The following is a 24,086-nucleotide window of genomic DNA, read 5'->3' on the forward strand; positions in this document are numbered from 1 at the left end:
TCATCTCATAATTGAACCCTTTCTCTACAATTTGCCATGTTCTAAGTGAAGTTTTGTGAAGGGAAGACAGGTGAGTAGGTGGTTTCACAAACAATAGTTTGCTCTTTTCTCAGGGATATAATGTCTCAACAAAGGAGCATCTAAAGGAGCGTAGCATTATATGCCACTCCTTAGACCAGCTTAGTGACATATTTGGCCCGTCTTCTGTCAGCAGAAGATCTGTCTGAGATGTTTCAGTCAGTGTGCAGGAATGCATGGTGATAAGACAGTGAAACTGAAGCTAAACCCAAAGTATGAACCTGTGCCTGAGGAGCCATTAATCTGTGAGAGATTTCTCCTGACGTGACAGGAAGCTGTGGGTGGGGTTATTTCATCATGGCCATGCTTTCACCTCTGTGTTCTCAAACAGAGACAAGACATTACGACATTTAATAGAGGGAAGAGCACAGGTGCAACTAATGAAATTAATGACAGCTTGATCATTAGTGTTATGAGGAACACCTGTTCCTTTCCTACTATGATGAGTCAAACTGTCTGTTGTGACAAAGGCCTCCTGGCATGGCTCAGGTGTGTTTGTTTCCCAACAAATAATGAGAAAGCCAAAAGATAAGTCAATAATGACTTTTATACTTTGACATTACAATTATCACAGAAATAGTAAGATATTAATTGCAGATTATATCTGAAACCAGTCATCCATTCTGAGTGTTTGTGTATAAACATACACTATAGCTTTGTGTGTATTTGAATGTACCGTTTGGTCTATGACTGTGACACCTTAAAAATATTAGTTGTTCTTATTTTAAATAATGTATGGGTTTTTTGCCTGTACAGGATTAGAGAGGAAGAGTTCCTTCTACTCTGTCACAACAGCAACATTTTGGATACTACAGCTCTTATTATAGCTGCTGTAACGGTTCAAACATGACAGATTGCTGTTTAAAAAGAAGTATATTTAGTATAATCCGTGAATTTTATCAATGTCAATACAGTACTGAAAATCATAAATTGCCATTACTCCACTCTTTTCTGAGACTCTGAAAAGTATCATATTACCAACTGAGCATGACACTTAATCTTGTTCTGACAGAGGCTGGCCTGTTTGTGTTTGGATATTTATGATACACTTGCTGGAAATCAATTTACCCCTAGATTTGCTCTCTATTGGCTTCTGCAGAGTCTCTACAAAAGCTGTTTCTCAACAGGCCCCAAGGGAGAGGGAAAAAACCACCCTGAGATCAATATGGTTCGATGCTGAGCCAGGTACAAGAGGATTCACATCTCAATGTATCACGTGATATTTAGAGTTTCTCTGGCCTATGCTGGGACCTGTGTGCATAAAGAAAAAAAAACAGCTTCTAAAACTATGAGAGACCTTTTTTGAAGTTATTTTGCATCTGATGTAAAGAATCTGAAGCAAGTATCTTTGGAAACCCGAAGCTGTGATTAAGGACAGGATTCTATGTAAAAACAATGAGAGGAAAAGCTTCTCTTTGCTCTCACACTCCAACTCTAGTGAGGAAACCAGGAAACACAGGCTTGGTATAGAGTTACATTTCTCCCTCTCTCTGTGGGTTTTTTTGTTGCTTGAGAGCCATGAACCCTATTTATGTAAGTACCATAATCAAAAGACGTAGGTTTCATGCTGCCAGTTTCACAGCTAAAAAAAAAAACAGGTTTCAGATCTATAACGGAAATAAGAACACATGATCTCTCTCTATAGAAATTCAATTTGGAGTATAGCTCAGGGCTGTGCATCTTAAAGTTTAAAGATATTGCAGTTTTATTAATCACAGGGAACTGTCTATTATTATTAGCCTAACCCAAGAGAGAAATATCTTTTGAGAGAGAGCCCCCATGTGGCTTAATAAAGAACTAGGTTAAAAGACAGTCTGCATGAGATGTTGGATCACAGCACAATGTTTTGCTGCCACCTAATGGTTTAATTTCAAACTGCAGTGAAGCTGATGCTCCATGTAAGAGGCAGAGTAATGACATATCACACTGTTGCTTCACATGTTTTTCCACGTTTGCCTTCATTTGATGAAGAAGACTGAAATTATAACAAATAATTTGATAATAATGAATTCTTAGTTGGCAAATATCAATACATGCGTACTAATGAAACATGCATAAGATGGGAAAACCTTCAGCAGTTCAACAAAGAGAGGTAAACTCCTCCCATGTGGGTTTAGGTTTCACTCAGACAGCTGTGGTCCAGGTGGCGCAAATGTGTGTGGTGTCTAAGGGGTCTAGGCTGCTGAGTTTTTTTTTCAGCTCACCTCCGGGCTGCAGAGAGGCCAGCTATGAGGAATGAGAGCCACGCTGTGTTTATGGAAAGACTAAGGGCCAGAGAAGAAGAGTGCCACTGTTGGACTGCAGATTTATATTGTTGTAATGATCTAAACAAAACAAAGCATTAATGTTACACAACCCTTATAGCTGACATTGCAACCAATTTATCTAAATAAAAAGGAATTCTGTGTTTGATCTAATGTACAGAGTTTCTTCTAAAAGTAACAAAGTAATAATAAAAGTGAATCCAGAGGAACTAGTTGAGGTGGTTTGAGCATCTGGTTAGGATCTTGGGTGCCTCTTGTTGGCGGTTTTGTATACAGTTCCAATGAGGCCCAGAGGAAAACCCAGGGTTAGATAGATGGATAGATAGATGAATACATGAATGGAGGGATGGATGGATGGATGGATGAATAAATGGAGGGATAGATGAATTAATAAATGGATGCATAAATGGATGAATGGATTAATGGATGAATAAATGGATGGAGGGGTGGATGGATGGATAAATTAATGGAGGGATGGGCAGATGAATAAATGGATGCATAAATGGATGGATGGGTAGATGAATGGATGAACGGATTAATGGATGGATAAATGAATGGAGGGATGGGTGGATGAAAGGATGGATGAATAAATGGATAGATGGATGGATAAATGGATGGATGAATAAATGGATAGATGGATGAATAAATAAATTGATGCGTCAATGGATGGATAAATGGTGAATGTATACATTATGGATGGATAAATAAATAAATGGATGGATGGATGGATGGATGGATGGATGGATGGATGGATGGATGGATGGATGGATGGATACTGGTTTTAGGGGCTGATTCAGTTCTGTATTAGTATAAAAATATAAGTGAACGGTATGTTTGTGAACCATTTGACCTTGTCATATGACAAACTTATAGTGACCATAGAATTGGTCTTTGGGGTACAACAAGCCACCACATCTTATCTTCAACAGCTTCAGCTTGACATATTGATAAGAAATAAGAAAAACCAATCATGTGCCAGTGTTATTTTCTTAATAATCATGTCTCAGATCCCATGTCAGGAGCAGTGGCGTGTCCAGAGGGGTGGCCAAGGGTGGCACTGCACCCCTTGAAATCCAATTGGCCACCCCATGGACCACCCCAAAATCCTAAACTATGATTGGCTGTTTGTCTTGTCAGAGGTGGGGTTTCTGTTAAAATCTATAATTTGGGATGAGTTAAAAGGCTGACAGTAGATGTCTTTATTCGTGCCCTCAAATGTGACTTTGAAAAAACATATTTTGATAGTCCTTAAAGAATTAAGCTTAGAAGATTTAAGCCACATTGTCATTTTTTTTAAGTCAAAAGGAATATAACAACTGTTTAATACTTTAATAAAAGTAGGTTGTGAAGACAGGAAGGGTAAATGTTAATTATTTGTAAATGCACTGGCCACCCCTGCCTATGTTAAAGCCTCAGTTGGGCCACCTCGGTCAAAAAGTTCTGGACGTGCCCCTGGTCAAGAGATCACTAAACCTCGGCGTCAATATTTAACTCTAAAATGTTGCTGGATAACATGAAGTTAATATAAAATCCTGATTCAATGGAAAATTCAACAACATAATGACTTTTATTCTACATTTGCACTTTTTACCACGTTCATTTTGGAATGCAATGTGTTGCTCCGATATTTTCTCTGATGATTTCTTTAATTAAGAAACTGAAGAATCACACCCAGCGTTGGAGATGAGCATGTCGATAAGATTAATGGTAAGTTTATAATGAGCGAGCTTTTACGCACGGTGTGTGCACATGAAGAGGAAATGGAGCCCTAAAATGATTACAGTGACACTATTTCATCTTTTTAAGAAGTCTCTCATGTCATGCTTACTCAGATTGACGCCTCAGCAAACTTGTAATGTGGTTTTGTTCTTTGCGTAATCTGACCATAGCTTCTGCCCCTCCTTGTTGTTCTGGTTTGGAGTTGAGAGCAGCGGCAGCAGCGCCGCCCACCCCGCTCCCTCTACACATCTCCGCTCCTCATTCTGCTGAGAGCGGGAGCGCATAACAACATTACAAGGCTCTGTGTGAAGACGGACTGTGGTTTTGGCATGAGCTGTTACGGGAATCCCCTGCAAGCCTTTTCCTTCTTGCTCGAGACGCTGAAAACGTGATAAGAAGAAGGACGCTGCAGCATCAGAGAGAGGACTTTTAAAAACAAAGAACAATATAAACTCTCCGGAGCCCCTTATATTGGAAAAAACTCCCCGTGCATACCCTGCATATCTGTCCATCACCGGGCTCAGGAGACGCTGATAGGAGAACGAGACAGACGGAAAGAAAGAAAGGAAGAGAAGTTGCTTTGGAGAACAAGAACAAGCTTCCAGAGACAGAGGGGGAGCTTGGGTGTGGGGGAAGAGGATGGACGCCCTGATTCCTGTGCTGAAGAGTCGACCCGGCCTCTCAGCGCTGGGATTCTCTCTGCTTTTCAGGGTGGTCCACACGTTGGTCCAAAGGCTACCTGTGCCCAAAATAGTGAAACAGAATGAAGACCACTTGTGGAAGTGGAGGAGCCTCTCTGTCTCCATGGTGCACTCATGGTTGACTGGAATATGGGCCTTGACCTGGTGAGTCTGCATCAAAACATCTGTCTACACATTCAGTGACACTGTGACTCCATTGTCTATTCACAGTGCACATGATGTGTTATATGTGTGTGTGTGTGTGTGTGTGTGTGTGTGTGTGTGGGAGTGTGATCAGCAGTGACAGTCTGTGGCAGCCAGTAGAAGAAGGGCATGTTCAGACAGGGTGAGGGATGGGGGAGACAATGGCATTTATAAGTAGGGAGGGAAATGCCACTTCAAAGGACACTTCTTCCCAAGACACATAAGGGCTATCAGTCATTTATTAACAATAATTCAGTCACGCTGTGTTTATGCAGGGAGGGGATGCAGAAATACCATTGCTTTTTGAGGTGTGCCCCTTTTGCTGAACAGCAACAGAAAATCAGGACTTAACTGAGAAATAATGTGTCTTAGAGCTGTAGACATTTTGTTATTTCTAGGTAAATGAATAAACTTATAACTGCACAAAGAAGGGTACTTAAGGGGTTGAAAGAGAAAAAAAACACTGAATGTTAAATGTCTCTGCTTAGTCAGGGTTTTCTCTCTGGGAGTGAGCCCATGTTTTTCTGAGTGAGGCAAGTACAGACCCACCTAACCATACCATCTGTCCCTCTTCAGTGCATTGGGTTGGCCCGAGACGTTGAAAGACCTCCACTCCTTCCACACACCTCTGTCCTACCTGCTCATCTGCGTCTCAACAGGTCAGTAAACACAACACCAAAGACTGACAGGGTAAAAATTTGCACAACTGCAAAGTTTAGTTTCAGAGGCTGTATGAAAAATGAAAACACTTACATTTGTGGTTCATTGAAAATGTTATGTGCTTTGGAGACTATGCACATGAAAAAAATCTTGTTTTTCCAGTGCATTTTATAACAGTATGTCCTTTAGCCTGAAGTCTGAGAAAACAGGTTGTCTCATTTTACCACAAACAAAGATGGTGGTATTTTTTTTCTATTAATAGTCTTTAACTCAAAGAGTTGTCATCAACTCGTGTGCCTGAAAGTTGTTCGTCTTCACATTTATGAAGTTAAAAAAAAAAAAGAAATACTTGACATTTTTCTCATTTTTTGTCCATCAATCAGACCTTGCAGCTGTAGTTTGATGAATGTGAGTTGTTCTTGATTTGCAGCATTTTCTTCCCCCCTCCCATCCTAGGGGAGGTAAAACTGCCACCTTCAGTTGATGTTTTTCAGAGAAACAGCCTCCACCCCTCTCACCTGATTCTAAGAACGGACAAATGGGCGTCTCCTTCTAATCACTATAGACACCAAAGACAATCCACTAAGGACTCTGTGGTCTGGTTTTAAGCTGTGTGGTTGGGTCTTATGTGTGTTTTTTTATGTTACCATGAAGACATAAATCTGTAGAGATCTGCCCTGACAACTGCAAACAGCTATAAGATCCATAGAGGCCGACCCGATACTGGAGGTCATGTTCTTAATCACAGGGGCCTGTTGTGTGTCTTGCCTCAGCCACAACATGCCAGTCATACAGATGCACAAAGACTCTCAGTCAGTTCAATACTTCCAGCTGAATGAGGCCTATAAAGTGTAATAATAACCATGGTTAATGTTAAGAATTTCCAAGTGTGCATCTTTTAGAACTAATGAGGAACAGAGAATGTATTGTGCTGCCAGATTAGTTCAACAAACACTGACTCTCTGGCTCTCAATGATCTCCTGAGTGACATGTGACACAAGGGAAACTCTGCTTTGTCAGATATTCAACATTGAAAAGTTATCTTTATGCAAATTCCATGAGTACTGAGGTGGAAACTGGAAATGATAGACTCAAACTACAACGGTTTGTCTTTGTGAGCTTCATTCTGGCCTTCAGTGAGCTTTGCAAAGCGGTCAGCTGGCAGAGTGATCTAACAACCGAGACAAGGTCTGCTCAACTGACCCAGAGTGAAGATACAACACGTTACTTATTCTCTCCAGAGAATAAGATTAACACATCATTAAACATCTTCAAAGAACTGTAAGACCTCTTTTTACAACCTCTTGCTTCCTGGTCACCTTCCTGACTTCTCACCTTATGAGCTACTCCTCAGCCATGGGAACAGATAACAGTATGCAAATCACAGAAGGTCTGGATGTGTGACTGTTTCTAGCTTCTAATCAAAGCGAGAACAACATACTATCATGTCTGTATTTTTCCCATCACAGTAGTTAAAAGCACTGATTACTTCACAGCAGCAATGACTTATCAATTAGTGGTCCACTTGAAAATAATTGCCTGCATTTTGACAAAAGATTTGAGTGTGTATAAGAAAAAAAGTGATGCCAGCTTGTCGAATAATGAATCACACATCTGAGGGCTGCGAACAAAATCTCATATTGAGCTTTGGGGAGAATTGATGGGCATCTTTAACAATTTCTTACAGCATATAAACCAAACAGATTAATAAAAAAATAATGCAGTTGTTAATTGTCTCATTATATAAAACTTTATTTAAATACTAAACAGGAAACAAAAGATAACAGTTAGAATATATAAGTTAGTAATAATGATTGTTGAGTGGGTAGTAATGCAGAATAGAAGCCAAACTTCGGTGTCTGGTCTCACCCTGTCGGGATACTTTTTTGCATAACTGCCAGCTCATTTTACAATATCCTGCTAATTATCCAGCTACATATAAACAATATGACTCAAGCATTGATCTTAAGATGACTGTGTTGATTTAAAAGGGATTCATTTGTGCAGCCAAAAAAACCCTTGTGGTTCAATGGTTTGTTGCAACGGTATTCTTATCAGCCAACTCACATGGATTTGATATTAAAAATCATGTTTTCATTTCACCTTAAATTCTTACCTTTATATAACTTATATAAAATAACTATATATAACTCTATATAACTTTGCTGTAATAAATCACTTTAAACTTAACATTTCCTTCATTAGTTTAGTCTCAACATGTGTGTTTTTCCATTTGCATTCTTAACAGATGCAGAAAATAATAGCAGTCGTAACTTTTCTGTTGGAATTTTCTTCTCACTCAACCAGTCCTGTCCCACTATAAAAGCCCTGGTGCAGTTTGTGGTAGCTTTGTGTCTGTTTTCTTCAATTCAGCTCCTCGTCTATTATATCCCTCCTGCTAGTTTCTGCACTGTTTTCCTCCTCTAGTCTTCTTTCCTCTGCTGGTGACCAGTCAGCCATTAACCACAAAAGTCTAGTTTTCTGCTCTCCAAATCAACTGTGAGTAATATTATGAATATCCTCCATGTCATTCCATGAAACCATACAGTTTTTGTGGATTGATTTGATATGACATGTGTGATTAGCTTGTTCCTAGTGTTGCTGTTGCTATTCAGACTTAATTACCGTTGTTATGACCAATCAGAATCAAGTTCAACACAGCTGGGTGGTCAGCAAGAAAGCTAGGTTATAATTTAATATATCATACAATCTCTTATGAAAGAGCTTTCATTTTAACCACATGTTCTCATAGGGAACGTGAAAATAAACCCAAACCTAAGATTATTTCTTCAATGAGTTGCCTCAAGCTCAAATTCCTTTCTTTGTTTGATTCATGACATGTTATTATAAGACTGTACCTGTACAGTCCAGTGGGGTAGAACTGTAAACCCGCACACTCATTCTGGCTGGAAGCTACAGATTTGTCTGGTTTATCAAGTCACACCTGTCTGGTTCACCACTTCTAATCACACCACCTTCAACAGTGTTGCATTCACAGTCTCTTGACTCTGTTGGTTTTTGTAACCTCAGTGAGGTAGAACAGCTCAGTACAATAGCCCCCCTTTCATCCCTGTTTTCTTGCTCACTTTGTAGTATCAATGTTCTAAAAGTTGAGAGTTAAAACATGGATTTGTAAGCACAACAGGCAGGTGTTTCAATCATAACTTTTGACATATGACCTTCTGTTGTGCAAGAGTTTATTGCAACTTAGAGTTCTGCCTAAACCTGCCCTTCTGCTGTGTTTGCAGGAGTTAGCTTACCATAAATTACTTAGATCAATTCAGAAAAACAAGAGGCATCTTTCGGTGTTGCTTATGAGAAACCCATGTTGACTCACTTTTTTCCCCCAATGGTAATATTTTCCTTATACAAATCAAAGTAAACAAAACCCAACAATTACTGACCTAAACAAGCTGTCTTAAAACTTAAAGCACATGGTAAGGCTTGCGCACCAAAACAAATCACACAATATCGTCATAATGTTGTTACGTGCTGCAGTGTGTAGTTCATTTTCTTTTACTAACACTGAGTCATGACTTAACTCCTCATATTTGTGAATGACCTGCATCTGTGTGTTGTGTCATGCGACATTTTCAAACAGGCTGAGATGTACTGCAAAAACTCGACAACAATGAATTAAAGTTTAAAGTATATATCTTTCCCACCATATCTTCTTCTGGTATTCTTTTTGGACATTAGAATTGATGTCCCATGCACTGAGTATCTAAAGAGGAATATTCCAGCTGCAGATTTACCTACATTAGTTTATATTTCAGCAAAATTGACAGCTTGGCTACCAGCTCTGGACTTACAAAGATATTCAGCTGATTTACCCTGTGAGTGTCATACCAGTGACAGAGACATGTTCCTTTTCTCCTCTCTTTTAGGATACTTTGTGCATGATGCAAGTGATATCATCCTGTCAGGACATGGAAGAGGATCATGGGAATTCTTACTCCATCATGTACTGGTAAGAAAGCTGACCTGTGTGTTGACATGTGTTTATTTCTAAACTCTGAAGTATGCATTCCTGGTCAATGTTGTGTTGAGCATTACAGCGTTAACACTTGAACATACAAAATCACAATAGGGGAGTAATAACAGGGAAAAGTGTTTACTTTTGCAGCCTTAGTTGAGCTGAGGGCAGCATGGTACCACTGAGCAGAGAGTCAGTGTAGCTCAAAAATCAACAGACTTGTGATTTATCTTATGTGCACTTGTATCTTTAGAAACCTGTGTTTGTCATGACAGCAGGTTTTCAGCGGTTACATTGTTGAGAGTCATTAAAATGTCTCTATATCCACTCATGGAAAATCAAACCTTAGGTACCTTTAACTGCCTGCCTGCCTTTCAAAGCACACCATGCTGAAGAGAGTTTTTTCCTACCTGCAGGGCAAACAGTGTCTACCATTTATTTTCATACTGTCTAATAGTCAAACATTCAACAACACTTTATCCATAGCAAAGCTTTTGTTACACTCTTAATGAGTCAAGCCAAACAAACTGACATTTTTTTACCCCCTTAGAAGCAGGGATTGAAGATTAACAAAACAACCAAACAAACAAATCTGTATTTTGTAATCAGTGTGCCAGAGAGTCTGGATAATCCACATACCTCACCAGGAGACTAGAAATACCTATTATAAAATAAATATCCTGAACACTGTTTAGAGTCATGTCCTGGATGAGCCAGAGTATTTTGGACATTTTAAAATGTTAATATTTTCCATTGCTCTCCACAGCTTTACTTTTGAGAGACTCTGCCTTCCTGAAATGTCCTTTTGTACCCAGTCATGTTTCTAACATGTTGCTAATCAAACAAATTAGATGGGAGATGTTCCTCTGTGTATTTTTTTTTTTACCTCTACACAACTTTTTTTAGTGTTTTGTTGTCCCAGTTTCCCCATGTTTTTGAAACATGTTGTAAATTTAAAATGAACAAAAAAAGGAAATACAAGTTTTCCCTTTCAACAGCATATTTGCTGCCCTTTCCCTATTTTAGAAATAGGATTTGAATGATTTGCAAACTATATGATTCTGATTTTATGAACATTACATAGTGTCCCAACTTTTTGGGAGTTAGAATTATATTTTCTTACCATTAATAGAATAGAAACAAATTAATGTTGACACAGACATAGAAAACTGATAAATAACTCAAACTTTATAATTAAAACATAGGAATAGAGGTGCTTTCTTTTTTTAGACCTGGCTCTTGGAATTATCATGCAAATAAAGAAAGAGCCAGTCAGTCAAGCAGAACAGATGAAATGCAAATAAAAGGAAACATCATCACAACTGATATCGGTATAAACTCCTCTGTCTCCCTCCGTCACTCTCCTCCTCAGGTAATCTCCTCATTCCTGTATGCCCTCTACACCCAGCTGTACGTGGCCGGGGCTGTGATTGCTCTCTTCGTAGAAGTCAACAGCATCACTTTGCACCTGAGGCTGATGCTGAAGCTGGCAGGCGCTCAGCACTCCACCTTGTACTACTACAACAAATGTGTCAACATTTTCACCTACGTCACCTTTCGTCTGGGTGCCCAGTTCTACCTCACCTGCTACATCCTTAACAACTACTCCCAGCTGGACCACTGCACTTTTTTCCTTATCGCTGTCATGATGATGAATATTATGATGATGATTTATTTCTACCGCCTGCTCCGCGCTGACTTCTCCACAAGAAAGAGCTCGGTGGGACAAAACGGGACATATAACAACAATTCAAAAAAGTTCCTCACTGATTGAGGTTTACAGAACTCTGTTCAGATTTTGTTAATGTTGGGAGTTTACGCATTTTGTCTGTCTTTAACTGTAAAACTGACACCACTTCTTATGACAGCAGGTTCCCTTGTTGTATCTCACTGCCAAAGATGAACCCCCGAAACAAAACTTGGATGTACAAGAAGTGGCTTTAACCATGTGCCTTAGCCTGGATTGGATGTTGGAATAGTCAGAAGAACAGATGGAAAAGCTAGCCTAATTGTGGTTTGTTGTGTGTTGATAAAAAAAAATCCCCCCCTTGAAAAATGTTTTGTTCAAATTCAACAATCTTTACGTGTCATGCTTATAAGCGAGCGTTAGAAGTGCTGCTTGCAGGTTTTGCAACTTTTTGCCAGCTAGGCCAGCTATTTCTTCTAGTAATGAGTCCTAATGCTAAACTAAGCTAACTGAAGCCTTTTATGCAGAAAGTAAAGATTAAAACTGTGTCAGTCTATTCATCTAACTCTCTGAGGAGAGCGTATGTTAGTGTTTTAAGTAAACATCAACGACTTAAGCAAACAACACAACATTAAACAAAAGTTTTACAATTTCTTAAGCGGTGGTAACTTGCTCCATTCAAACAAATTAGCCAAATATGTCTGCATGCAAAATATATTAGCTAAATAGCTTGACAATTAAACACATAATCAATAATCTTGAAGCATTTGCCAGAAAAAAACTAAATTACCTCTTTAATGGGCATTGGAATGTGTAGTGAATTATTTTACTAATCTATCAGTCCATAGTTGCTACATTTAGCCTTATCTGTTGTTCATGAAACTCTGCTGGATCCTTTTTAAAGACCGTGATACTCTGAATGATCAGTTTAGTCAAACAATACTCCAAATTGAGGAACTGTCTGGTTTATTCCAGAACGGGCTTTGGTGCTTTAAAGAAGTATTTTCTAATGCACTGTCAATAAAACTACATTCAGCAGATGTTCAGCTTAATTTAGGAAAATATCTGAAAATAGGGCTAAAGAGCTTCCAGGGTCTGTCCAACAGTTTAAGAAAAATCTACCTTTCCTTATTTAACTCAGTTTCAAGCAGGCTGCCTCCACCTGATTTAAGTATTTGTACTAAGCTAAGAAAGCTTCATCACTAGCTAAATATCAACTTTTAACTAATGTAGAATTTCTGTCCCTTAACTGTCTGTCTTTGGCGTGCCTGTAGCTTAGTAAGAAATGTTATTTGTTTTTAATCTCTGAAACTAGTTTTCCAATTTAAATAACAGGTTTAACAACCATGTGTTAAAAACAAATATTAGCGCAAACAATAATCCAAATTGCAGCAAAGAACACAAATTGAACTTGAATAATGTGCACGGTAATTCATAGTAATCACAGATCTGACACAGAATGTAGGCTACTGTATGTTTTTTAAAAGGAGTCGGTCACCTTTGGACAGAAATGGGTCAGCCAGTTTAAGACTTCATGCCAAAATACAGTAAGCCAACTGAATGCTAGGACTAGCTTACATGTTAGGATACAAGAGTGCTGTTCATCATCTCAGATTAATCTCACTTAAGAGCAAATATATCTTTTAAAATGTCCAACTACTCCTTTAGTGCTTCAAAAAACTGCTAAATAGATCAACACATTTGATGTTTAAAGTAGGAAGCAGGTGCTAACAATCTTGGCCAACAACCTAGCTTGGCTATGTGTAGCCAATGTTTATGGGAGGGCAGCTATTATATGCAGACCCCTCCCAACTTGAGGGTACGAACAACAGACAGCAAAGATTTACTGATACTAGACACAGAATTTTAACAGAAACGCACATTTTAAAAAGATATGTCTTCTCTCTTGGTCTGCATGATGCCATTTGTGGTTGAAGGGATACAGAGTGCAGACTATTCTTTTACGTAAAAGTGTACAAGGGCCAGTTCGATGGTAACAGCAGGACAATTTATGGCCTTCTGATGGTTCTCACAGGCTTCTTAAATCTGTTGGTATTTGACACAAGTAGGGCTGAAGCTGGTTCTTCCTGCCGTTAAACAGTCTGGTAACTGCGCTCATAAGGAAGTGAGCAGGCAGCAGCACAATCAGTACTGATATGTCATTGATGTAGACTATTAGTATAGTAGCACCACAGTGTGTACAGTTTTACTTGTTTTTGAATAATAATAATAGATTTGGTCGAGGTGAAGATGTTCTTCTTCATCTTTCCTAAATGTAGACATGTTTAGAGATAATGTCCTCAAGTGTGAATTCCTTTTATATGTATATTTCAAATGGTAATAGAATTAAAAACCATTAGTGGACATAAAATTTCCCAACCATGCCTGGAGTTGTAAGTGCTGACAGTGGAATTAGAAAACCTTATCATCTTTGCATTTAATTTTATATCCCACCAAATGCCAAGAAAATTCCAGCAGACATGGACAGCATTTAGATGTGTCTGATCTGTGCTTCAGTGCCTTTACCAGAGTGCCTTTTATAAAATACATAAAACAAAGCACAGATAAAGATCATGATCGAATGAGAAGTATCAACATAGCATAGGATATCTGTATGCTTAGTGAAAGACACACAGAGATTATTGTACTTTTTAAAATTGACCACAGTAATGTATGATGTGGCAAGACACAACCGATTTTTTGGACCCGTGTTGTTGACGGTTGAATGATACGAGAATTAAAAGAGTGCTTAAAATTACAAAGGGTGTTGATGTTTATTTATTGTAAAACACTACTGATGAGGGAATGTGTGTGTCTTTTCTATTCAATATTGTAAAGAAAAACAACACTTCAAGTAAGAATTCAGCATTTAGATGTAAAACATTGGTAAAAAAAAAAAAAAAAAAGCAGCTGAAACTACACAGGGCTGAATCTTTGAATCCAGCCCTCTGTATGTTGTTATTTTTTAGTTCCAGTGAGCAATGTGGCATCCTTTTGTTCCTAACACATTACAAAGTCCATATCAGTATAGATTTTTTCCAGAGATCTGATGTGCTTTCAAAATGTTCCTTTAATTTTTTTTGAGCAGTGTATATAATTTACCCCTTTTTTTAAGAACAAGGACTATATGCAACACACAATAATAACACTAAATAACATGATTCAAGTGTTTTGAAAAGTGTTTTGCTAAAACTTATTTTACATTACTCTTAGACTCAACTTTATTGTTTGCTTCACAATGGGAAATAAGATCATTGGCATAAATTTTTACTTTAAAAGCAGGAGCAGAGCCAGACTTTTAAAAAAAATCCAATAAAACATGAAAAATATGTGAAGTGTCGTATCTTAAAAATGCAGAATTTTGAAAAGAAATAAGAAAAGACAGGATACTTTTATTGATCCCCATAGAGGGAAATTATTTTGTCACAGCAGCTTACAACAATTGACAGGAATTGACAATGCACTTACAGTGTTAAAACAGAATTATATTAAAGGTAAAAAATTAAATAGGGAATAAAAACAAATATATATACACTGAGTACACTTTCTACTAATGCATAGATAAGTTAGGTTATTGAACAGAGAAAATTATAAGATAAGATAAGATAAGATAATCCTTTATTCATCCCACAACGGGGAAATGTATGTGTTACAGCAGCAAAGTAGACAGTGCAAAACAGTATTTTCTTTCTTTATTTAACCAGGTAAGAGACTCATTGAGATTTAAAACCTATTTTTCAAGAGTGACCTGGCCAAGACAGCAGCACAAAATAGGTTACAACACACAATACGGTCACAGTTTCACATGGTTACATGATTACACAGTGCAATCAAAAGATCCAATGGAGCATGTTTCTCTGTCTTTTATGAGTTACTTGAATTCCCCCAGAGTTACAAGATGTGTCAGTTTCAAGTCCTTCTGCACATCATTCCAGGTAAACGGGGCTGAAAATTTAAAAGCCTTTTTGCCCAGTTCAGTTCTGACTCTCGGGACCTGCAACTGTATGATGTCCTGAGAGCGCAGGCCATATCGGCTGAGGTTTCTACACATGTGTACACACAAATATGTAGGGAGAAGTCCAAGAATAAATTTATAAATAAAAATCAGCCAGTGAGTATAAAGTAAACAATAGCATATATAGCAATTGTTAAAAATGTATTAGCAATTAAAAATAAAGAAGTAGAGATAAGCATATCTTATATAGGCTACACAACTAAATAAGTAAACATACAAATATTTAAAAAACCAGTAACGCTGTTTATAGGCTATTATAATATAATATACAATGGAAGCATAATCTCTGATGAACACTAAACCATAACAGTGTCATACCTGTCAGATAAATACTCTCTGTATATATACATGTAAATATAAAATGCAACAATTCTCCAAGCAGAATTCCATATTTCTATTTTTTGTATTATTTAAAGGCACTATGAGGAGTTTTTAACTGGCTGAGAAACAGACTGAAAGTGATACTGATGCCCCTTTATGACCCTCAAAAGCAAACAAGACCATCCACAACAACCCTGATACCTTCTCTGTTGTCATTTTTAATGCCTGAAACTGTTCTGAGGGGGTAGGTATCAGATCAGATGATTGACATCCCGCTCTAGAAACATCCTTTTTTGGCTGTTTTCATGGCAAATAATCACACCGTGTGATAAATCTATGTGTTAAACGCAACAGCATGCGATTATTATCTGAAGACACAAATTTTGCATGTACAGGACAAGAGATGAGAGGTATCACTATGTCCTCAAGGGGGCGCCAAAATCGATACAAACCAAAAGTTGCTCCCAGCAGCTTTAACTACTATTTTTTTAATGTAAAAACTACCTCTGCTACTCACCACTGCACTTTTATCATATTATTTTAGCCTGTACATATTAGTCATGCCTATTTGTTGTTATTTTGTATTTATAGCTGATGTTATTGTTATTATTTTTATTTTATTTTTATTTGTATGTCTTATTCTTATGCCTTGTACAAAGAGAGCACAGTTTACCTAAGCCAAATTCATTGTGTGTTCAAGTTTACCTGACCAATAAAGCTGATTCTGATTCTTATTCTTATTCTGAGTCTAATAAAAAATAATATTATAGCTAATCTATGTAGGTCATACTTGCATCAGTTACATTTTTTATAGGGTACTTTTCACATCGAGACTGACTGACTGACTGAGACATTATTTCCAGTCATTCCTCTTTTCCTCCAGCAGAGGACCCAGCAGAGAAAATGTGGGAGGAAAAGAAAAAAAAAAGATCCAGGGATCTGAGTCAGCAGCGGGTCTAAAGCAGACTGTTGTCTCCCCCCAACTTCCGTGCATCGACCTCAGCTCTTTAAAACACAACATACACGTTAATGTAGGATAATGTCTCTGAATATGTTTACAGGACGATAGAAACCATCTGTGGAAGAAAAGACGAGCTGCTGGGAGCACAGACGAGAGAAGAAGAGAAGCTAAGAGGACCATCCTGTGACTCGTTGTTAAGGTAACAGCTTTACGGCTCTGCGGTCAAACACGCCGTTTGTAACTCTTTAATGTTCATGTTTGTTACTTTGTACTGATCTTTATGAACGGGTAGTTTTAATGAGACTAAATGTAACCTGACCCAGGGTTTGTGTTTAAAAATAACCATTACAATTACCTTATAGGTTTCTGCTACATGTTGGACCAAACTTAGTCCAGTAAATTAGTCTTCTTCTGGTTTAACAGGAGCTTCGATGAACAATAGGATTATAAAAAGGTCTACATGTTGGGGGATCAGGACTGGTTACAGTTGTCTGGTCTGGCTCTACATGTAGTCTTACAGCTACACACACGATAACAGATATTTCCCCCCATAGTTACGGGGCTGTGTGACTTGGATCCTTGCCTGGATGCCTTTCAATTCATATAGGCAGCTGTAGCCTCAAGAGACAGGGGTACATGGGCATTTGGTGGGTACAGTCTATGTCCTGGTTAATGAAAAACAAAAACAAACTGGGGGAAATATAGTCGACTCAAAATGATCTTCTTCTTAAAGCCAGTACAAAGAAGAACAATGATAACTGGACAATTTGGGGGTTTTTAAAACACGTTTCTAGCCTGTAGTTTGTAAACACCATAATAAGAGAAAGACTAAAGTCAATGATTGATTACTGATGTAGTTTATTTTTTTCTTTCTTTATTAGGATCCCCATTAGCACAAGCATAAGCATCGGCTATTCTTCCTGGGGTCCAACACATATACAATCATGCACACTAACACACAGTCAGCAAAACAAGACAAACAACCACAAAACAAAAAAAAAAACAGTTTAATTCCATGTCAATTTATCTTTCTACCAAAACATCTTCTGCAAAATTGATGGAATAGAAATCAGAATATAGGAATAACAGCACTGGACACACAATAATAATAATAATAATAATAATAATATAATATAATAATATAATGATACTTTATTTACATAGCACTTTTCAATACATGTAACAAAGTTCTGCACAGTGGGTAATAAAAAGAAGAAGAAATGCAATGCAAAATGAAGCAATAACCCCCCCCCCCCCCCCAAAAAAAAAAACAACAACCATACAGACTTATAAAACAGAGCAATAAAATCAGAGTTAGAATTAAATACAATCACACAATAAAAGCTTTCCTGTAAAGATGTGTTTTGAGTACTGACTTAAAACACGGGACTAAGTCTGCAAGTCTGATCTCCTCTGGCAGGCTGTTCCAGAATGTAGGAGCTCCGACTGAAAAAGCCCTGTCCCCTTAAGTTTTCAGTCGGGTCCTTGGAACAGCTAGCAGAGCACTACCAGAGGATCTCAGACTGTCCAGGTTTGTAGGGGATGAAAAAAGCTCAGAGATATAGAGAGGGGCAAGTCCATGTTGTTCTTTAAAAGTCAATGACATACAGAAGTCAACAAACACCTTCAAATCAGTGATAGGTGATATCCGTCCATAAAAATGATGGTCAATTGGTCAATATATCTGGTTCATAATGTGCATCCTAACATAATAATGCATTAGTTCATTTTTGCATTTTACTATTTTTCCATTTTGTATCATAAAATCCTATGAAGACATATGCATTTACTTTAGTTTAGTTTAGTTTAGTTGAGATCTTAGTTAATTTGATGTTTATTTGTATGAGCACATTTTCAAAAGCTTATTTGTAATTACCATCCCTTAAAATACATTAAATGAATCCTTAAAGAGGAACAAAAACTCAATAAGAAGTGTGTACTTTAAGAAAGAGCTCATAAATAACAGACAGAAGAATCAGTCAATTTATGAATCTATCTGTGTGTCTTCATATCAAGGTGTCTGTTGTACATCCACAGGTCTGATGAAGAATCAGCTCCACAAAGTAAGATCATTCATTCTTGATTTCCGTCTGTCTCCAGGTCTCCATGTCTGTCCGAGTTCCAGCCATGAGTGTTCTTCCTCCTGTTCGAAGGGACCGTGTCATTGCTCAGCTCCCTCAGGTAACGTCTTGTATTATTACTACCTGACTCTGTACTCGACAGACTGAACAGCCTCACTCATTCTTTTCCTTCTTCATCTATCGTAGTGTTTTAGGAAAGAGGCAGCCGTGCACACTAAAGAGGATTTCAACAACAAAGTGAAGACTGCCTGTCAGGAGCAGCGCACAGGCACTGTGGGGTGAGTTTTGCAACCAGAGGACAGAAGATACTAGGAGTCATGTTTTGGGGCATTTTTATTTACAATTAGCATCTTCTTCTTATTTGTTTCTCAGCAGATTTAAGATCTCTAAGGTCATCGTGGTGGGAGACCTGGCTGTGGGTAAAACTTGTCTGATTAATAGGTAAGCTTTAACACGGTCACTTGATACACTGGATTGGATAATGAATAACTATGACAAGGAAGAATGTGAACTTTCTACAAGGAAGAGAAATCATTCAGGTCTTCATTTTGTAATTATTTGTATTTTTATGTGATTCACACAACAAACAGGGTACAGCACTGAAAATATCACCTCCTCTGCTGAGGAGTGTGTAACTTCTGTCTTAGAAGTAACATGCATAGACTAGCTACATAGCTAATGTAATTCATCGTACAGTTTACCTGACTCAAAACATTCAAATCAAACTCTAGGTTCTCTACAGACACAGAAATGACTCGATACATTATTTTAAAGGACAATCCTGCTTGTTCTGCCTTTAAGTTTGATAATGCTATAAAAGGCAAATCCCTCCCCCCAAAGCCAAAAACAGGACTCCTCAGAAGCTTCGATTTTTTTCTCCTGTTTTAATTTACATACTGCATTAATCCCTGAGGGAAATTATGAATTTTCACTCTGTTCAAACATGCAACACACACACATATAAGCTGAAATACACTCAAACATGCACAAACGGCTCCCTATGAATGTGCACTAATGGAGAGATGCAGAGTGAGGGGTTTTCACAAGAAAGACCGTGCAGAGAGGTTAAGTCCTGTGCCCAGGAAGTGAGCTAGCACTTCTCCAGCTACCCGCACAATTTCAAAATTTTGTCTGTGATGGGACTTGAACCTGTGCCGCTTGTGGTCTCAACCAAAGTCACTGCAGAGAGAGCGACTGCTGCCCAGACCAAGTTTTAAACAAATACAGAAGGAAAATGTACCAAAATAAAAGATGCAGCAGTAATATTCACCCAAAATCAAAATATATTACAGTGACTACTTTTGCTTATATATAAATATATTTTGTAGACATTACTTTAAGTTGAGTATGGTGTTGAAGGGATGCTATAGTTGGCCTAGCAGTATAGCACGCTCCCCTTATAAAGAGGCTTTATACGTGGTCGCAGCGGTCACAAGCTTGACTCCCGACCACAAGCCTTTTCTGCATGTCTTCCCCCACTCTCTACTACCCACATATCCTGTCTCTCTCCAGCTGTAGAAATACCTTTTCTGGTAGTGGTATTGATACTTAACCGACGTAAAGGATCTGAATACTTCTTCCACCTGATCTTCAAAGACATTTTTTTGTTTCAGGTTTTGCAAAGATGCTTTCGACAAGAACTACAAGGCCACGATTGGTGTGGATTTTGAGATGGAGAGATTTGAGGTGCTGGGAGTTCCCTTCAGCCTGCAGCTGTGAGTCTTCAGGTTTATAAACAACACAATGTCAGTAAACTGAGGCTGTATGTTGTGTGCTTAATGTTTTCTCTCTGTATGTTACAGATGGGACACTGCAGGCCAGGAGAGGTTCAAGTGCATTGCTTCTACTTACTACAGAGGAGCTCAGGGTGAGAAATTAGTGTTTTTTTCAGGGCATAGAGCTGATAAGAAATAGGCTTGAACACAAACAAAGAACAGAAAGTCAGAGAGAGGTGAAAGCTTGCCTGCTGAAGCTCTTAAATCTGTAAAAACATCTGAAGTGATGTCATGTTTTCTTTATTCCAGTTGTGATCATCGTGTTCGATGTGACTGATGTTGCATCTTTAGGCCATGTGAGGTAAGATCATTTATAATGAGCGTATGGTTAGCACTTTTACAGCTTGTTTCCAAGCTGGAGGACTCACACTTGAATGTTTGTGTCTGCAGACAGTGGCTGGAAGACGCCCTGAAAGAGAACGACCCCACCGCTGTTCAGCTGTTCCTTGTTGGCACAAAGAAAGACCTGAGTGTAAGTCTGCTCTGAGGTTTAAAGTTAAAATGCCTGTGAACATTTCTGTCTTTTACTGAAGTTAAATGTCCATTGTTTGGATTGGTGCCAGAAGCACAAAGAGTTTGTGCCCTCGCTCAGACCTCAGGAATGTTGTTTCTCCATCATTAACCAGACTGAGGTTGAAGTCACAGATATTTCTAAGACATTACTGACTTTAAAATTCGATTGTTCGTTTGGGTTTCTGAGGTTCTTGCGGCTGAGATTCTCATTTCCTGTGCTTTTTTAAGCCAAGTATGCTAGCAGCATAATAGATAATGTTGGAGTCAGGTTTTGATGAAGGTGAAGAATGTGTGCAAGAATAAAAAGTCAACCCCACTGTAACCCAGGTTAATAGCAGAGTTACAGTTATGAGTCTGATGTTAAGAGAGTTTAATTCAATTCAATTCAATTCAATTCAAACAAATCTATTTATCCCTGAGGGGAATTACAGCCTATCCATAAAACAATGATGCTAAATCAATGCCAAAATCCTCCTTTAGAACTACTTCAGGAAGTTAGTAATTTGAAATGTGCTTTTTTAAGTTACTGAGACTTTGCAGACATGAAACTGAATGAGTACACACTACAAAGTGAATTGTTATGTTAAAGTTCCTGTGAGGAGTTTTTATTTGGTTATAAAAAGACTCATACAAACACTGGTGTCTCTGTATGATTTACAAAAGCAGCACAGACTGTCAGAAAGAAGACTGATTATTCCTAAACATTTTTTTACAGTTTTTAACTGTCAACACTGGGTAGGTGTCAGACAAAGATAATTAGCACACTGCAGAAACAGATAGTTTACATTTTCACAGGAAATATTCACTGTGGGCGATTGCTTGTCAGTAAACATTGAATCTTTATGTTCACATTGTTTGACTTTGTCAATATTTGTCTAATTTCACTGCCTCTGCTTTCCCCAACAGTCTCCTGCTCAGTATTCTCAGATTGAACAAGATGCTCTCAAAATAGCACAAGAGATCACAGCAGAGTATTGGGCCTTGTCGTCCCTTACAGGTGAGGTTTTCTATTTGAATTAAGGAAGATTTTCTGTTAACAAAAAAAACTGTATGTACTGGGTGTTAAATATTATCTCCCTAAGGAGTACACCCTTCATATTTCCAGTAGACAGCAGTTTTAACTGTTTTTATGCTCTACATGGCATGACAAAATAAGTTCCTTAGTTACATGCCGTTCATCATACAGAGCTATATGATGTATAACAAAGTTCTGTCCTTCTGCAGGAGAAAACGTGAATGAGTTCTTCTTTAGAGTTGCATCCCTGGCCTTTGAAACCAACGTTCTGGCTGAGTTGGAAAAAAGTGGGACAAGGCAGATAGGAGAGGTTGTCAGTGAGTATCCAGCAGTCTCTGTTTACTACAAATCACATTTTTCACAAAGCTTTTAAGACCGAGCATTTCATACTTTATGTTTGTTTGTTTTTCAGGAATCAGCAGCACCTCAAACAACCTGCACAATGCGTCCAAGAAGAAACAGCCGAGCTGCTGTCAGTAAGAAGCTGGATTTTACAGTCAGAGCTGCAGTCGCAAAATGAGGTTTCCCTCAGTGGAAAAAGACTGTGGCTGTTCTCTAGCTCATGGGAGGGATTTCTGTGGTCAGAGCAGGAGGAGGGAGGCTGGACTTTAACTTCCTGACATCTTGAGTTCAGTTTCTTCTGGACTAGAGCAAGTTTTCTCTCTGTGGGATGTGGATTCTTGTGGTGTTGCTCAGTTTAATTTGTCCGGAGTCATAGGGTGACACAACAATTATACAGTTTTCTGGTACTTCAGAGATTCCAAAGGATGATGTGTAACATGCCTGGAAGTTTATACCTTTCTTAGGGCTTGAATTGAATTTTCCTGCTGCTGTAGTTTCATTGTAAAACATTTTCTTTTCAATAATACTTTGATACACTTTTAGATTTTCTGTCTGTTTTTAAGGTACTTGTTCTCATTTCAGTGTATTGTGGATGAGAAGTTTCTTAATTCATCTCTTTTATTTTTTGAACAGAAATGTATTTTTTTGGCTCGGCTATCAAGTTTAGCATCACACAATCCCAGCAGATTAATTTTAACCCTTTGTTGGATCCACGATCACATGGTTCAAAACCATTGCTGGACTTGCAAACTTAAAACTGTCTTAGTTGTATGCTTAACAGGTACTGTCACTCTTTGTTTACATCCACATGAGTGACTGAGTTAAGTTTGTTACTTTTATACCGCAAGTTTTTAAACAAGAGTTTATTAAAAACAGTTTAAATTGTAATCACAGTATTGTTTGTCACTTGATGAAGAAGGAGGGTTTGTATTTCATTTAAACTTGATTTAAATTATTAAGGGCATGCCCTCTTTTCATTAATATTAATAGAGGATTTAATATTGAAAATACACACAAGAAAAGAAACAAGAAGAGAAGAGAACAGCCAATAGGGCTTGTATAACAATGCTTAGGTTTTACCAGAAAAAAATATTCAGATTATTATCATAGGACATTTTGTTTCTGAACCAAACAAACTTGTTTTTTTTATTATTGTGAAAAGAAGACTTGTAGTCCAGAGAATAGACATCAGAACAGTTCTTTATGAAGAAAATCACAATTCCTTTCAGTGTTTGACGGTGAAGCCTTAACCAAAAATAAAAAAAATGCTGTATTATCAAAGAACAATGCATTATGTTTTTATTGTTTGATAGTGACTCGAGTTTACATAAAACTTATGTTGTGTGCTGAAAATGCCAGTTAGTTTAGTGTTTGCATTAGTGTACTGCTAGAAAGGTCAGATAATGTGTGATCCTGTTCAGACCAAGCGTGCCGGATACGGCCCTGGTGGTGAGGCTTTCAGCAGGGTGACTGCCCCCTGGTGGCTGGCTGCAGTATAGGTCAAAAAATCCGTCTCCCCCATTCATTTGAATGAGGGAGCAGTCAAGCTTTAAAAAATAAATACACGTCGTACGAATGTTTCTCACATCCGTATGCTGTGGTGATATGTAGTTAGTATTTGACTGTTTTGTGTCCAAGGCCTCTTTTTTCTGAAAAGTTTCTTTTTCGTTAGTTATTAGAGTTTAAAAAACGGGGTTTTACTTCCGGGTTTCCTTTGATTCACAGCCGCTGTAGAACGAAACTTCAAAGGACACACAGCGTCTTGTGACGTTACGCTGTAGGGCGGAGCTTATTA

The 24,086-nt window shown here is 38.1% G+C and overlaps 2 protein-coding genes across 5 annotated transcripts; both read left to right on the forward strand.

The window, feature by feature from the left end:
* Positions 1-1,177: 1,177 nt before the first annotated feature.
* Positions 1,178-11,658, forward strand: tlcd1 (TLC domain containing 1). 2 transcript variants are annotated; one of them, XM_034700745.1, is made up of 5 exons: positions 1,178-1,263; positions 4,232-4,906; positions 5,522-5,604; positions 9,493-9,575; positions 10,954-11,658. In XM_034700745.1, exons 2-5 carry the CDS (start codon positions 4,701-4,703, stop codon positions 11,353-11,355), a joined length of 774 nt encoding a protein of 257 aa, XP_034556636.1. In that variant the 5' UTR covers positions 1,178-1,263; positions 4,232-4,700; the 3' UTR covers positions 11,356-11,658. The 2 variants fall into 2 exon arrangements, with proteins under 2 accessions (XP_034556636.1, XP_034556635.1); XM_034700744.1 differs by lacking the exon at positions 1,178-1,263 and adding an exon at positions 4,034-4,049.
* Positions 11,659-16,502: 4,844 nt separating this feature from the next.
* rab34a (RAB34, member RAS oncogene family a) lies at positions 16,503-23,575 on the forward strand. 3 transcript variants are annotated; one of them, XM_034701280.1, is made up of 12 exons: positions 16,505-16,764; positions 17,986-18,096; positions 18,666-18,746; positions 18,833-18,924; positions 19,019-19,087; positions 20,260-20,361; positions 20,449-20,513; positions 20,671-20,722; positions 20,812-20,893; positions 21,841-21,931; positions 22,159-22,266; positions 22,362-23,575. In XM_034701280.1, exons 3-12 carry the CDS (start codon positions 18,672-18,674, stop codon positions 22,427-22,429), a joined length of 804 nt encoding a protein of 267 aa, XP_034557171.1. In that variant the 5' UTR covers positions 16,505-16,764; positions 17,986-18,096; positions 18,666-18,671; the 3' UTR covers positions 22,430-23,575. The 3 variants fall into 3 exon arrangements, with proteins under 3 accessions (XP_034557172.1, XP_034557171.1, XP_034557170.1); XM_034701281.1 differs by lacking the exon at positions 17,986-18,096 and having other exon boundaries at positions 16,503-16,764; positions 19,022-19,087; XM_034701279.1 differs by lacking the exon at positions 17,986-18,096 and having other exon boundaries at positions 16,506-16,764.
* The last annotated feature ends 511 nt before the right edge of the window (positions 23,576-24,086 follow it).

Source organism: Notolabrus celidotus, chromosome 14 (assembly GCF_009762535.1).
Source record: "Notolabrus celidotus isolate fNotCel1 chromosome 14, fNotCel1.pri, whole genome shotgun sequence".
NCBI classification, from domain to species: Eukaryota; Metazoa; Chordata; class Actinopteri; order Labriformes; family Labridae; genus Notolabrus; species Notolabrus celidotus.

Excerpts from the sequence above, each read along its gene's own strand:
- tlcd1 (XM_034700745.1), top strand. The coding sequence starts at position 4,701 with ATGGACGCCCTGATTCCTGTGCTGAAGAGTCGACCCGGCCTCTCAGCG. Across the intron at positions 4,907-5,521 it reads GGAATATGGGCCTTGACCTG|TGCATTGGGTTGGCCCGAGA; the intron begins GTGAGTCTGCAT and ends GTCCCTCTTCAG. Across the intron at positions 9,576-10,953 it reads TCTTACTCCATCATGTACTG|GTAATCTCCTCATTCCTGTA; the intron begins GTAAGAAAGCTG and ends TCTCCTCCTCAG.
- rab34a (XM_034701280.1), top strand. The coding sequence starts at position 18,672 with ATGTCTGTCCGAGTTCCAGCCATGAGTGTTCTTCCTCCTGTTCGAAGG. Across the intron at positions 18,747-18,832 it reads TCATTGCTCAGCTCCCTCAG|TGTTTTAGGAAAGAGGCAGC; the intron begins GTAACGTCTTGT and ends CATCTATCGTAG. Across the intron at positions 18,925-19,018 it reads CAGCGCACAGGCACTGTGGG|CAGATTTAAGATCTCTAAGG; the intron begins GTGAGTTTTGCA and ends TTTGTTTCTCAG.